The sequence below is a fragment of the Epinephelus lanceolatus genome, chromosome 19 (genome assembly GCF_041903045.1).
Source record: "Epinephelus lanceolatus isolate andai-2023 chromosome 19, ASM4190304v1, whole genome shotgun sequence".
Taxonomy (NCBI): Eukaryota; Metazoa; Chordata; class Actinopteri; order Perciformes; family Serranidae; genus Epinephelus; species Epinephelus lanceolatus.
In genome coordinates, this window is record NC_135752.1 from 4493957 (window position 1) to 4507966 (window position 14010).

General features: G+C 39.2%; 1 protein-coding gene across 1 annotated transcript; it reads left to right on the forward strand.

The window, feature by feature from the left end:
* The first annotated feature begins 620 nt into the window (after positions 1-620).
* nfil3 (nuclear factor, interleukin 3 regulated) lies at positions 621-8117 on the forward strand. The gene is made up of 2 exons (XM_033647021.2): positions 621-825; positions 6517-8117. Exon 2 carries the CDS (start codon positions 6632-6634, stop codon positions 8006-8008), a length of 1377 nt encoding a protein of 458 aa, XP_033502912.1. The 5' UTR covers positions 621-825; positions 6517-6631; the 3' UTR covers positions 8009-8117.
* The last annotated feature ends 5893 nt before the right edge of the window (positions 8118-14010 follow it).

Here is a 14010-nt window from a genome sequence, read left to right on the forward strand (position 1 = left end):
TTTGCAGCTTTTTCACCATGCAGGAATGCCTTCTTTTGGCATAGCTTATTTCTGGACATTTTTCGCATTCATTGCCTAGTTTAAAACATTTGTTAGAAAAATAATCAAAAAGTAGGCAAATTAAATGTAGGCTTAGATTATTTTGATGGAGTAATTAAAATGGTTACTTAGTGCGTTTTTAACAGAGTGACTACTAATCTGTATCCTGTGACATTTCAAAAGTAACCTTCCCAACACTAATACAAGCCTTCAGTCAGATTACTGTACTGTAGATAGGGCCTACTTATCATAACCTACTACCAGATTATTGTATAGAAGTTAAACAGTGCCCATTTTGAAGCGCTTTGCAACCTTATTTAGAAAGGTGCACATAGATGTATTAACAGTAATAATAACATTAGATAAACCTGTAAGATGAGGCTACCTATAATCATGAAAACCCATGTAGTGTGATGAATTGACGCACGTAAAAGCCCCACGCGCTTTGTGGATGACGACATACATTTTATATGAGATTTGAGCTCTCTGTTGAGGCCAGAAGTCATTGGCTAAAATTGGAAAATGCTGCGTTCTGATTGGCTGCGATGACTGTCTTTCAATCTCACGCTGCCAATACACTTAACCACTGACCTACTAACACAGATCCATGAGTCAGTAGCCACCTTGAGAGGAAAAAGCCAAGGGAGGAGAGCCGTGTACTTCGCAACTCGTCGGATTTCATCGACAGTTATTTCCTTATTGACCAATGGGAAAGCCAAACTTCTTCTCTGTGCCTAATACGCAGTGGAAAAGCCAGACCAAAGCCTCCAACCAGGTGGAAAAAAGGTACCGTTTTTTTAGGGTAACATTAAAGCAACCTTATTCTTACTTCTTGTGTTGGACGATTTCTGCGGGATGGTAGACAAGGTCCCAGAATCACAGCAGCTGGTAGCTAGCTTATAATTCTGTGTCATTTGGCTAACCACTGTGTTTTCTTGCTTCAAACACACTTTAAATTTAGAATAGCCACGTTACCGTTCACATTAAAGGTGAAACTAAGCTCAAGTTGAGGGTAATGTGTATTATCTCGGTTGGCTGTTATTAGTTAGACTTTACTGTAGTAATAGCCGACACAAGCAGGACAATGGCCGGTAAATGAGGCATGTATTGATCAGTTCTCAGGCTCGTACTGTAGGCCTAACGTTAGCAGGATTTTACGGATTGCGACACGGTGTTGTGACCCAGAATATGAGGTAGCTGGCAGCAACGTTATCAAAGTCTTGTGGCTGCTGTTGTTGTCTGACTGTTACGAGTCAGTGAGTTGTTGATCCAAACAGTGTCTTCCGTACTGTACTCAATGTTCACATTACAGGCGCTGACTTTTTAGGGCGTAGATAGACCCCACGCTTCAGCCGCCAGTGTCATGAGTAAGCAAGGCAATGATGTCAACACAGTGAATGCCCACATTGTCTCAGTGCAGCCTGTTAACGTTACACACAGCGTTTAATACCTGACACAAATTTATTAATGGTTGATAATTTGGAGTTATTTAAACTCATACACACATACATAACAGAACAAATACTGGCCCTTATTGTTATTGCCACACAGACAAACATTGCATAATGTCTGCAGCCGTAGAATATACTGGCATTCGGAGGCCGGGGGTGGGGTGAGGGTGGGGTGTGGGGTTGCTATACGGACACAATGAAGGAATCTGGGACAATAGGACATGTTGACGGCCCGCTGCGGTCCGGGCCGGGCTGTTCCCTCAGTACATGCACCCGGCGGCCTGTCGCGGCTGAACCGACGGTGAACTCCCGCGTCGCCACCCCCCTCCAAATCAAGCTCACGTTGCGGTAATATTACCACCCATTTTAATCACGTGTGATCCAAATTTAGTCTTGATGTCATATGTTGCCTCGTTAGAAAAGACAAGGGGGTAATCATCCCTACATAACCTCAGCAGCGGTGTTGAGTCAAATCTCAACATCTGTAAGGGACTGTTCGTTACCTATGCAAAAAGGGGGAGGTATGCCAAGTAATTCATTATGCACTGGTTAGGGACTCATTTTTTTGGCTTAGGGAAGGGGCATACAAATGTAAAGGTTGTAATTATTTTACAATAGATTTTAAAACAAACAAACAAACAAAAAAAAACATGCCGGCATGTTTTCTTTAAAAATTGCCAAAATTACACCATTTATCATAGCCAGAAACTGTAAAAACAGAATTTATCATTTCATTTTTTAAGATTTACGACAGTCCTTAAACACACCATGTGCGAGAAATACTTATATAAATAAAAAATAAAAGCATGACCAAAGCTGAGCTTAAAAAAAAGAGTGCCCCGAATGAGTCCTATAAACCAGAAATGAGTCAGCATTTTTGCACTCCTGGTTCTCTCATCTTGAAGTCAGTGGGTTTTTGAATGGGTTTTTGGTTGGATGCCTGAAAAAAGGCATGTGTTGCTAACAAGTGTCTAAATGGGACTGCAGAATGTCATCACACTGATCATGGCTTTTCAGTGTTGTGGTCACGTTAGGTCACGCAACTGTAGTGTAGTTTGTTTATAATTTAAGATTAGTTTTTTACTTTTGGTGATTGCATTTAGGCTTAAATAATCATGAAAGTGATCTATATTTGTGTGCAGTGCCAACTTTTGTGTTGACCTACAGAAAAAATGTCATCCCTGGGGCACTCTGCAGTTATATTTAATCAAACTCATTTTATTCTACACTTCTCATTTAGCCTAGAATTTGGTCAAACATAAACCATATGCACTGACTAACCAGCATGCATGACAAGAGTGAAAAACCAAGGCTTTTTCCAACTCCAGGAAAAAAAATCTAAAAAATTAAATAACTAATTTATGGTGGAGAGAGGGTCATGCATTTTCCACCAGAGTAGATTAGTCGTCTGTGGCTGTTTTTCCCAAATGGTAAAATTAGGCATAGACTATTTCACAGGATTGCAGGTTGCTTTGTAGACTATGAATGAATTGACATTGGGCTTGTGTGGTATCATATTAAATCTCAATAAGCCAAAATTTCATTCCATAGGAAAGGTAGCCGCATATTATTTGTCATTTCTTAATCATGTTTCTCTCTTAATCATTTACATCCTAAATGTAGATTCATTACAAAGACAAAATGAGGACACAGAGTCAGAGGAGACATATATTTTGGTATGTTACCACACCCCTAACCTTTATTTCTATTTCTATTAAGCAACATCTTTCTGTAGCAGTCATAATAATTAACATTAAATATGAATAAGTGTGTTAGGTTGATTGTGTGCTACATAAGCTTCAGGTTACAGGACGTGTGTTTCTGTGTTTGAGCTTCTGTTTGGCCACGTGTTAAGATTACAGCTGTCTGTAGTTCTTTGTTCCTTCTCCTCTGGATGTATGGGAGCTTGGAAGCCCAAAACAAGCTAAATTGCCTTTTTGAGTAGCATTCCACTCAGAACCGTTATTTTAAACCTAGGAGGAGAGATTATCAATAAACTGTAAATATCATCTTCAAGGTAGTAATGGGCTAATGCATTATTACTTAATTACTAATACTTAATACTGAACTGAGATCAGTGCTTAACTGTAACTTTAAGAAGCATAAAAGAAACGACTTGTATGTGGAGATGCTGTTAACTCCTAATACGTTTGACACATTTAGGGCTGCAACTGTTATTTTTATTTTTGCCTGTCACATTTAAGACATCTTGTAATAGTTTTTTTTAAATTCCATTTCCTGAAAGGTAAGACAAGGAAAAGCTATGAATTACATGATGATCAAAATAGTTGCCAATTTATTTTCTGTCAATCGGTCAATTAACTTTTTGTGTCAGCATATATTATAATACAGCATTTACAGTGCATTCAGAAAGTATACAGACCCTTTTAGGTTTCTCACATTATGTTGCAGCTTTATACGAAAAGTTTTTCATCAGTGTGATTGATGGTTGATTGGGCTCTGAATCCCTGACAACCGGACTCCCCCCTCACCAAAGAAAATCTTGTAATGTTCTTTTGGTTATGCCACTCTCTTCTTCTGCTGGCCCTGTGGTGTTTCCCTGGTGGAGCAGGGCTGCTATTGTGACTAGTGACCTGTTGCACACTTTGGTATGTTTTTATGCTTTTACTCTCACTTCTGTTTCATTTGTGATTGTGACAGTTTCATTTGCGTGTTATTTGCACTATCTATGCTACTGTTTTTATTGCACTTGTAATTATTATCTCCTGGGCTAGTGCAACCTGAAGGAGCTTTTATTCTTTTAGCCTTACTTGTTATGACAAAGTTGATGTATTTATTTTGCCCAGTAGTCATAATTGTACAATCATGTTATTCAAATTGGTGTTCTTGCTGTACTACATGGTTGTGTACTGTGTGTCTTCATTGTATATGATGGTTGTATCTAGGGCTGCACGATATATTGTTTGAACATTGCCATGCAATGTGCTTGTTCGATAGTCACATTGCAGGACATGCAATGTTTTCTCTTTTTTTTAGAACATGTAAATTTTTGTTTTGCTTCAGAAAAGCAGCTCTGAAGAGAGCTCCGCTCGTCTCTATGAGCACTCAGCAGTTTGAAATGACGGTGCAATGCATTAACTTTACCAAGGCAACGGGAGCGGATAAAAAGTAAAAATATAAAGATACAGAGGGATTAATAAATAAGGGCCCATTTATAATGTAGTCGGTTTCAAATGAAGCTGGTAGCCTCTGCAGTTGTGGTCAGTAAAAGCCCCGCCACTATTTTTTAATTTTCTTAGTTTAAGTCATCTGGTGAAAATTCTTGTATTTTTTAATATTGCAATATATATTGCAAAAAAAAAAAAAAAAGTCGCAATGTCAGTTTTTTCCAATATCGTGCAGCTCCAGTTGTATCTGCTATGCAGCTCTGTCACGCTATGTGCCCAAAACAAATTTCCCGTTTGGGACAATAAAGTTTATCTTATCTTATCTTAAGTCTCCTTATGGTAAATTCAACTGATTCGACATTACTGGGAAAAGCACACACCTGTCTATTTAAGATCAATCAATATTAACAGGTATCTGCATGTCTGGCCTCAGTTCTTATTAGTGTCATGTCTGGAGGAAACCAGGCACTGCTAATTCCAGCACAGTATCATCCCAGTGGTGAAACACAGTGGTGGCAGCATCATACTGTGGGAGTGTTTTTCAATGGCAAGGTCTGGGATTCTGGTCAGGGTTGAGAGAGAGCTCAGTGGTGCAAAGTACAGAGATATCTTTAATGAAAACCTGGTCAGCAGTGTTCAGATTCACTTTCCAACAGGAAAATCCCCAACTTGAGGTGTGCAAAGCTTGTCACTTTATACCCATATTATCAAGACTGTAATTGCTGTCAAACGTGCTTTAACTAAGAACTGAGTAAAGGGTCTTCTTCTCTTTAATACATTTGCCAAAAAAATCTAAGATCCTGCCAAATAAGAAAAAATATGAATTAAAAAGATTTTAGGATAAGGCTGCAACATAACAGAAAAGTGAAAATGTCTGAATACTTTCTTAATTAACTCCCATCAGTCACATGAGTTTTTGTACAGACATTCAAACAGGACAAAAACATAATCAAAGCACATATTGATCAAGAGCAGGGGTTGACTCATATATGGCTTTTAAAGGGAAATAACTGCATAAATATTTAAATCTGGAAATGAACCAAAAAAAGATGGGAGCGAGGTGAGTTTTTCCCTCAAAGTCACTCTGAGATTCTCAGGTACACAATGACATCACTTTGAACTGGTGATCAGAGATTGGCAATATTTCTGTTGTATTAGAAACATGTATTTTATTAATTTTGAGTATTTTCTATTTGGTAAAAATTAATCTGTAACAAGATAAACATAGTGACACCAGTAAAAGATGCACCATTTATTTTCCAGCATGGCTTTTTAAAAAATGAAATTGGGTCATTGTTCTAGGATATGAAACTCAACAAAACAATTTTCACTCATTTGATCTGCACCAGATTAAAGTTAAATGTGTCCTTTTCAAAAAAATCTTGTTTTTTAAACCCTTGACTAAAAAAAGAGATTTTTACATAACTCTGTAAAGATATGAAGAGACCATGCTTGCTTCAAAATAGAACTCATTCTGTCATGTTTCATAACATTTAAGTTCCCTTTGAACTAGTGATTAAATGTCCATATGTATGTATATGCTCCAACACTGACTGACAGCTGATTCCACTCATAGCACTGGCGATCTGAGCCGGTCAGTGGCGAAAAAAAGCACTTTTAATGCGCAAACTTATACGGGACGTATTTGCCCCCGTTACTGTTTTAGCTCGTTTCGTGGCTCCGGTTGCATCCACCTCCCTCAATACTGAACCAGTTTTAGAACAAATTGTACCCATGAATCATACGCACACATACACATGGGGAAATAGGGCCCAGGTTGAAAAATACAGAAGTTGTCCTTTAATGGAAATACATGACTTAAGATTACTGTTAACTTGAACTTTGTTTCAACTTGACACTGACATGTAGAACCTCTCTCATTGTCTGTTGTTCCACAGATTCCCTCAACTCAAGAGGATTAATCCAATGTGGCAGTTCCTATCGCTGCACTGAAGCATTATGGTGTACAGTTAATGACCTGTGAACATACTGACAGTAGCCAACAGTGATAATATGCAATCAATCAAGCAAGAGGTGGACTCCAGTGAGTCCTACAGTGGAGAGGATGCTCTGGTCCTGGCTGTGGCTTTACAAGGGGCTAACAGAGATGTGATAGGCCACAAAATCTCTACAATTCCTTTCAAGGCTAAAACTACCTGTCGCAGGAAAAGAGAGTTTATCCCAGAGGAGAAGAAAGACACCCTTTACTGGGAGAGGCGTCGCAAAAACAATGAGGCGGCCAAACGCTCCAGGGAGAAGCGGCGCATAAACGACATGGTGCTTGAGAACAAGCTGATGGCCCTTGGAGAGGAAAATGCCTCCCTCAAGGCTGAGTTGCTGTCGTTAAAGCTGAAGTTTGGCCTGGTGAGCTTGGCAGCATATGCCCAAGAAGTCCAGAAGTTATCCAGCTCCAATGCGATCAACCTTTACCAGGAGATTGCTCCACCCAATGCTGGCCAGAGTTCTTCCAGCAGGGTTTTGGAGCCTCTTCACTTGCACAGAAGCTGCGTATCAGTCATCAAGCATTCACCTCATGCACCCGAGACATGTACTGCTACTCAGGGCAACTTTGATATCTGCAGGACTGCAGAGGTTAAGCAGGAACCAGCAGAGAGTGGCAGTTATGCACAAGAGAGAAGTAGTCCCTACGAACTCTATAGAAACTACATGGCCAGCCCCTTGCCAGGAGTCTACTCCCAGCCTGCCTCATTCCTGCAGCTCACCAGGTCATCTAGTAACTCCCCCAGGAGCTCAGATGATGGTGCTGTAAGCAAATCATCAGATGGTGAGGATGAGCAGCAGGTCCCCAAAGGGTTGATGCCATCTGTAGCTGACCTGAGAAGTGTCATTGTCTCCACACACAAAGTGCCAGATGCCAGTTCTTCAGCTTTGCCCCACAAACTGCGGATCAAAGCCAGAACCATTCAAATCAAAGTGGAGGCCATCGACCCTGAATATGAGCCTTCTGGAAAGTCCTCCTCTCCTGTCAGAGTTTCAGAAGGAGGATGCTACCAGACCACTCAGGACTCTTCAGAGTTCACTCAGTCCTCACTGTGCCCTCTGTCATTACAGGTCAACAACATGCAAGACTGGACCCACCAGTCTGAGCCATGGCATAAAAGCAGCACAGGGACACTGCAGAGTGGCTGCCAAAGTAGCAGGCTAACCACGAGCCCCATCTCAAATCAAACCTTTGTTGGTGTACAAGAACGTTCCTATGCACACTCAGATGCTGAGGACATCTATCTAAAACAGAGCCCTGCTGATCTGTCCGCAAACATGGCCTCTCTGAAAAGACTGATCACAGCACAGCAAGGGTCTGTGATAGAGTCAACCCAAAGCACCATTGATCATCACAAGTCATTTTCAGAAGGATGTTCCTCTGCATGACCTTTTGTATTTTTTTGCATTTCCACTGTATTTGCTGTTGCACTGTGTGGTTGGGGTTAAACAACGTTTTGATTACTGTAAATTTTCAAATAAAAGGTGTCTTAATAATAGCTATTGGAGCATGAACAAAGGCTGTCCGCTAATATAGACGGATTAAAAACACTGAGGAGGGTGAAATTACCTCTACTGTAACAGTTTACATGGTACATTCAGTGTAATGTACAATGTCACAGCACTTATTTCATCAGTATAACAACAGAGTAGTGTCATACTCATCACTCTGCTCCTCAGAGTTTCTCCTCATTAACACAAATACTGTTTCCATTAGCTATTTAATTTCATTTGCTTTTACTCTGGCGCAGCAACTTACAGTCAATGAAACTAAACACTTCCTGCATTTTTTACATTAAATCTACTATTAACAGTTGGGAATATGAGTATATAAAGCAGGGATACTCAATTTGCTTTCCCTGGGGGCCACTTTTGAAAAATAACAGGAAGTCTGGGATCAGTCAGCAGCCCTGCACATGTATGCAAGGGCGCCTCTAGGAATTGACAACAATCGGGGCTTAGCCCGGACCTCTGTCAGGGGTTCCAGGGGAACCTACCTGGCAATTTTTTTTGTTATACAAGCTCTGTTTTGATGCTTTGTTAGCACTCAAGCATTTAAAGCTGCTTTCAAACCGCCTGTAGCAGCTCACCGCCTTCGCCCATACCCGTAAAGCTCAGTACCAGAACCCACCCGTTACCCGTCATTATGTCTAAGTCAAAGCTCGATGCCAGGATGGCAGAAACATTCTGCACAATCATTGCCAGGTTAGGAAACATTTTAGCATACTCCTTTCACAACCAGAAAACCTCAAAAGGATCCTCCATGGATGTCTTGAACTTGATGTGGGCTGCCACCTCATCCTTGGGCTGCCAAGTTTTATCGCCTGAGTCCTCCATGATGGTGACAAATGTGATGATATATATATATATATATATATACACACACTGATAATGTTGGTATCTGAATACCCATTGTACAACATAGTACTTGCAACTTACAAGCCAAGCAATAACATGTTCACCAAACTTCAGATGACTGCTAAATTGTCCAAATATACAATACAATACAAATTTATTTATATAGCACATTTATAAATAACAGTGTTGACCAAAGTGCTGTACAAAAAATAAGCATGACAAAAATACAAAACACAAAAAGTTTGTTAACACGAATTAAGAACACAAAATTCAGTCCACAAAGCAACCCGCATTCACACAGAGACTGAGAAGGCCTGAGAAAACAAATGGGTTTTTAAATGAGACTTAAAAACAGGCATAGTAGGTTCGAGTCTAATCTGGAGGGGCAGCTCGTTCCAAAGTTTGGGGACCACAACAGCAACGGCTCTGTCACCCCTCTGCTTTAGCTGTGTTTTCGAGACAGCCAGGAGCGATCTGTCAGCAAACCTCAATGCTCGAGAGGAAACACAGGGGTGCAGGAGACTAGACAAGTAAGAGGGGGCCAACCCATTAAGAGCCTTAAAAGTAAACAATAAGATCTTAAAATTAATCCTAAAAGATACAGGAAGCCAGGTGGGGACTGTAATATCAGGGAAATGTGCTCTTGCCTGCGTGCTCCAGTTAAAAGTCGAGCAGCCGCATTCTGAACTAATTGGAGTCGTGAAAGGGAAGTCTGAGAGACACCAACAAGGAGGGCATTTCAATAGTCAAGTCTTGTGGAGACAAAAGCGTTGATAACCCTCTCAAAATCATTGAAAGAAAGGAGGGGCATAACCTTTGATATGATCCTTAACTGGAAAAAGCTGGATTTTACAACAGAATATATCTGCTGATCTATTTTAAGACTGTAGTCAATTTTGACCCCAAGATTTGTCACAGTAGGTTTAAGATACCGAGCAAGAGAAACCAGGTCAAGAGGGGCTTTAGAGGTACTAGTGGATCACATTATAACATTATAACCTCTGTCTTGCTTTCATTAAAATTTAGAAAGTTACGGGCCAACCACGCTTTAATGTCAATAAGACTTTTTAACAAGGGCTCTAAGCAACTCTGGTCACTGGCTTTCAGGGGCATGTAGATTTGGCTATCGTCAGCATAAAAGTGAAATGAGATATAGCATTTCCTAATAATAGCCCCTAAGGGGAGTAAATAGATGGAAAAGAGGATAGGCCCGAGAATGGACCCTTGGGGCACTCCCTTGGGGCAATATGTAGAAATCTTTGTTAATTTCAGTGATTTCTGTTGTCTTGCTGCAGTATGCAGTTTTTTACACGGCGCCATCTAGCTTTTACTTCCCAACAGTCACAGAAGCACCTGCCCGTTATCACAGTCCTTGACCATAGTGACAGCAGCCACTATGAGGGGTATGCAGTTGTGAGAGCGGTTGTTCTGTGGTGGTATGAAAACAGCTTAATGTATGTTTCCTAAAGAAAGAAATCTTAATGTGAATTAATTTATTTGTCCTGTGAAAAAATGTTCACTCTTTGCCCTATCAGGGGCCTGATATGGCCTGCAGGCCGTAAGGTGAATATTGCTGGTCCAAAGGCTTTAGATGCAAAAAAATCTGTTGGCAACTCAGTGAGCAGCAGAGTGATGTGATACAATTCTCTTTAACTGATCAAGTTAGTGCTGAAATGTTACACTAAATGTTACAACTATTAATGTACTGAATGTAATCAGTATAATGTCCAGTGTTATGTGCCTCCATGTTCAACAGCTAAACATGCATCAACAGCAAAATAAAACAGGAGCAGATCAGAAAACAACATTTTTCAATAAAACGATTATATGTAGTTATAAAAAAAAATGGGGAATTAGAAACAACGGATTTCCAGGCACTATTTGGGAAATTACAGTAAAGTGGTAATCAGTGATGTGGGATGGACATCATTATTGTTTAAGATATTGTTTTGTGTGGAGCTTTTATTTTTTTTTCTTATACCAAATTATTCATGACTGCTGTCGCTGGTTTCTGCCCTGCAGTATACACCTACTGTCACTGAACACTTACCTGCTTTGATTTAGTGGAGCAGCAAAAAGCCCCAGTTATCAGAACAGCTGCCACTTTATTTACCTGTTGGGCTGGGGGCACTTTGGCAGATGTTGCCAAAGGTTTGCAGTCTGGCTATTTTTTGCTTTAAAGCTGTAGTCTGTTTTTAACTAATGTAGTATGGTTATTGCAACCATGTGTGTGTTGGTGTGGTGACAGGTTTACAGTGGAGACACGGTCCATACCTCTGCTTCAGAGGAATGTTCTGTACTGCTTTATTTTATAGATTTGTAATTTCGGAGACTTTTTTTTTAGACATTTCCTGGAAAGATGGTTTTAATTTGGTACAAATTATGGGAGGAATTGACAATCATTAATTTTTTCCCCATAATTAATATCTAATGACATACTTCTAATTGAAATATTGAAAAGAACCTTTCTAATTGGGGTGAACTATTAGACTCGGCCAACTTGCTTTTTCTTATTTTGCACAATAAATGAGTATTAAATACATTGCAAAGCATTCTACTTCATGTCTTCATCTATGGTGGGCCATCACGACAAGAGTATGCATGCATAATATAATGTTAATTCCACTACAGAAGAGACTTTATGATCACTAAAATTAGCTGGTGAAAAAAGTGAATGTATCAGCATCGGTTAACAGCCAAATAAGTTGTTACATATTGGCATATCAGGTATCGGGAAAAAAATCCAATATTTTGCATCCCCACTTTCTAAGACCTGTAAAATAAAGCATTTCTGTTCTCTCTTGTCCTGGCTGATGTAAATGCTGCTTACCTTCATCTTTTCAGTAATGATACTGTACTCTTGGACATGTTGCATTCAATGATAATGTCACTGCATTACAGCAACACACTTCACCAATATCATCTCTGTGGTTGGTTTACATTGCATATAGTTACACATTTGGCTTTAAACAAGTTTAGCTAAACTTTTGAATAGGCTCTGCTGCACTGGTTCACTGTTTACCAAATAGCCATTGCTTCTCTTGTTTTTAGTGGATTTTTGTTGATTCTTTAAACCTTCCAGGCCACTGGTTAAACTGAGAATGTGCCTGACACCGACTTTTCATCTGATGGAACTGACAAGAGTGTAACTGGATTTTATAAAGCCCTCCGATGTATATTTTGACACAATCTATCCTCAAATGTTAGCAATTTATGGAAAATCAGCAATTGTATTTTGAAAAAGTCTCCAGAGATTCAGCATTATGCCCGTACAGTTCTTGTAATTGTATTATTAACTGTCATGGAATTCAGAACTTTAAGGGTTTCATCAAATGGCTTATTTGTTAATTTCTTATAGACATTTGGGGTGTTTATCATCACACTCCCTGACCTGACCTGGAGTCAGTTTCAAACTGCTGACTTCAGCCAACCCTTGTTGATATTCAGGTGCACTGCCTAGTTCATTCTTAAAGAATGGTGTGTGCATTTGTTGTCATGGTTTGGAATATCTCAGTGATGATGATGATGATAATGATGGTGGTGATAACTCCATTTGCCCAGCAGCTACCTGTATCTGAACACTTTTCTCAAGTTTTATTGTAATGGTGAGTTTTTGTTTATAATAAATATCTTGTCACTGAACCATATTGTACTGTATGTTTTATTTCTGTGTGTTTAATTTGTTTCTCTTTTTTTAGATTAGGTAACTACAAGTTATTTCTACAAAAAGACATAAAAAACAAAAACAGTACAAAATAACTACAGAAACATTGCTTTCCCCAAAAATAGATGTTGATGGTTAAATGTATAGCCTGACAGATACCATGATTTCAAGGCTGATAGTAATATTAATATTTGAAAGTTTAAAAAATCTGATGATGTTGTCAGGCAGGAGAGTCTCAGGGAAGTATGATCTCACAACAGCCAGCCGTGGGTCTCAAGTTCTTATTTTCAGTCTGACCCAGTGGTGTATTGGAGGGTATATTCAGGTATATGGAGTATACCCACTTTTTTTTCTATCCAGTGACAGTATACCCACCTATCAGCAAAACAGCCATTGTAATAGGAGAGTATGCCCACTTCCTCATCGGTAACCTACCTATCTACCTAGTAGTACACCCACCTCATCAACTACCACTACACCACTGGTCTGACCTAAGTCCAAGTCCGACTTCTGTTCAGATATTTCCCATTTGTTTAAAACAGCTGAAAGAGACATGAGACGTGAAGATTGTAAACACTTAAATCAAGCAGCCATCTTTAATGTGTTTAGTTCCACATTTGCTTTTCCTTCTGTGATAAATGTCTTGTACTTTAGAAACATTCTAAATAAAGTTGTAGTTGGTGCTCTGTAGGCTACATTAAAAAAAATGCATTTGAGCATATGACATTTTTCTTGCAGGACTAAGACTACAAGATGTCATTTCTTTATTTAAGATCTATGAAAATTATGGAATCCAAACAGCACATCATGGTAATTTTAGGGACTGTTTGTTACTTATGAGGGAGGTTATGGGGTGGGTGCAAAAAGGGGGCATGTTAGAAATTTCAGATTTCAAATGTCAAACTTTATAAGCACTGAGGAGGGACTTATGTTTTTATTTTGGCTTAGTGGAAGGGTATGCAAATTTCTGCCTTTTTTTTAAAATCACCAAAAAACACCATTTATCATTGCCAGAAACTGTAAAAACAGAAATTATCATTGGATTTGCAAACTTCCAATGATCCTTGGACACGTGCAACAAACACTTCCCTCAGAAAAAAATTGAACCATATTTGGGCTTAAAATAGTGATATTTCATCAAAATCACTTAATTCTATAACTCATTTAAAATTTGGCAAACCATTTGTACAAACTAAAATGCACAACAAGAGTGAAAAACCATGGCAACTTCAGGGTTCCATCTTCCACTTTTAACCTTTAACTTTCAAACATCAAAATGCAAGTTTTGAAAAACTTTTAACTAATTTATGGTAGATGAAGTAATTTCTGCCAGTCACCTAGAGAGGCTAAAGGGAAAATATTTGTAGTT

Coding starts and splice junctions, on each gene's coding strand:
- nfil3 (XM_033647021.2), top strand. CDS start 6,632: ATGCAATCAATCAAGCAAGAGGTGGACTCCAGTGAGTCCTACAGTGGA.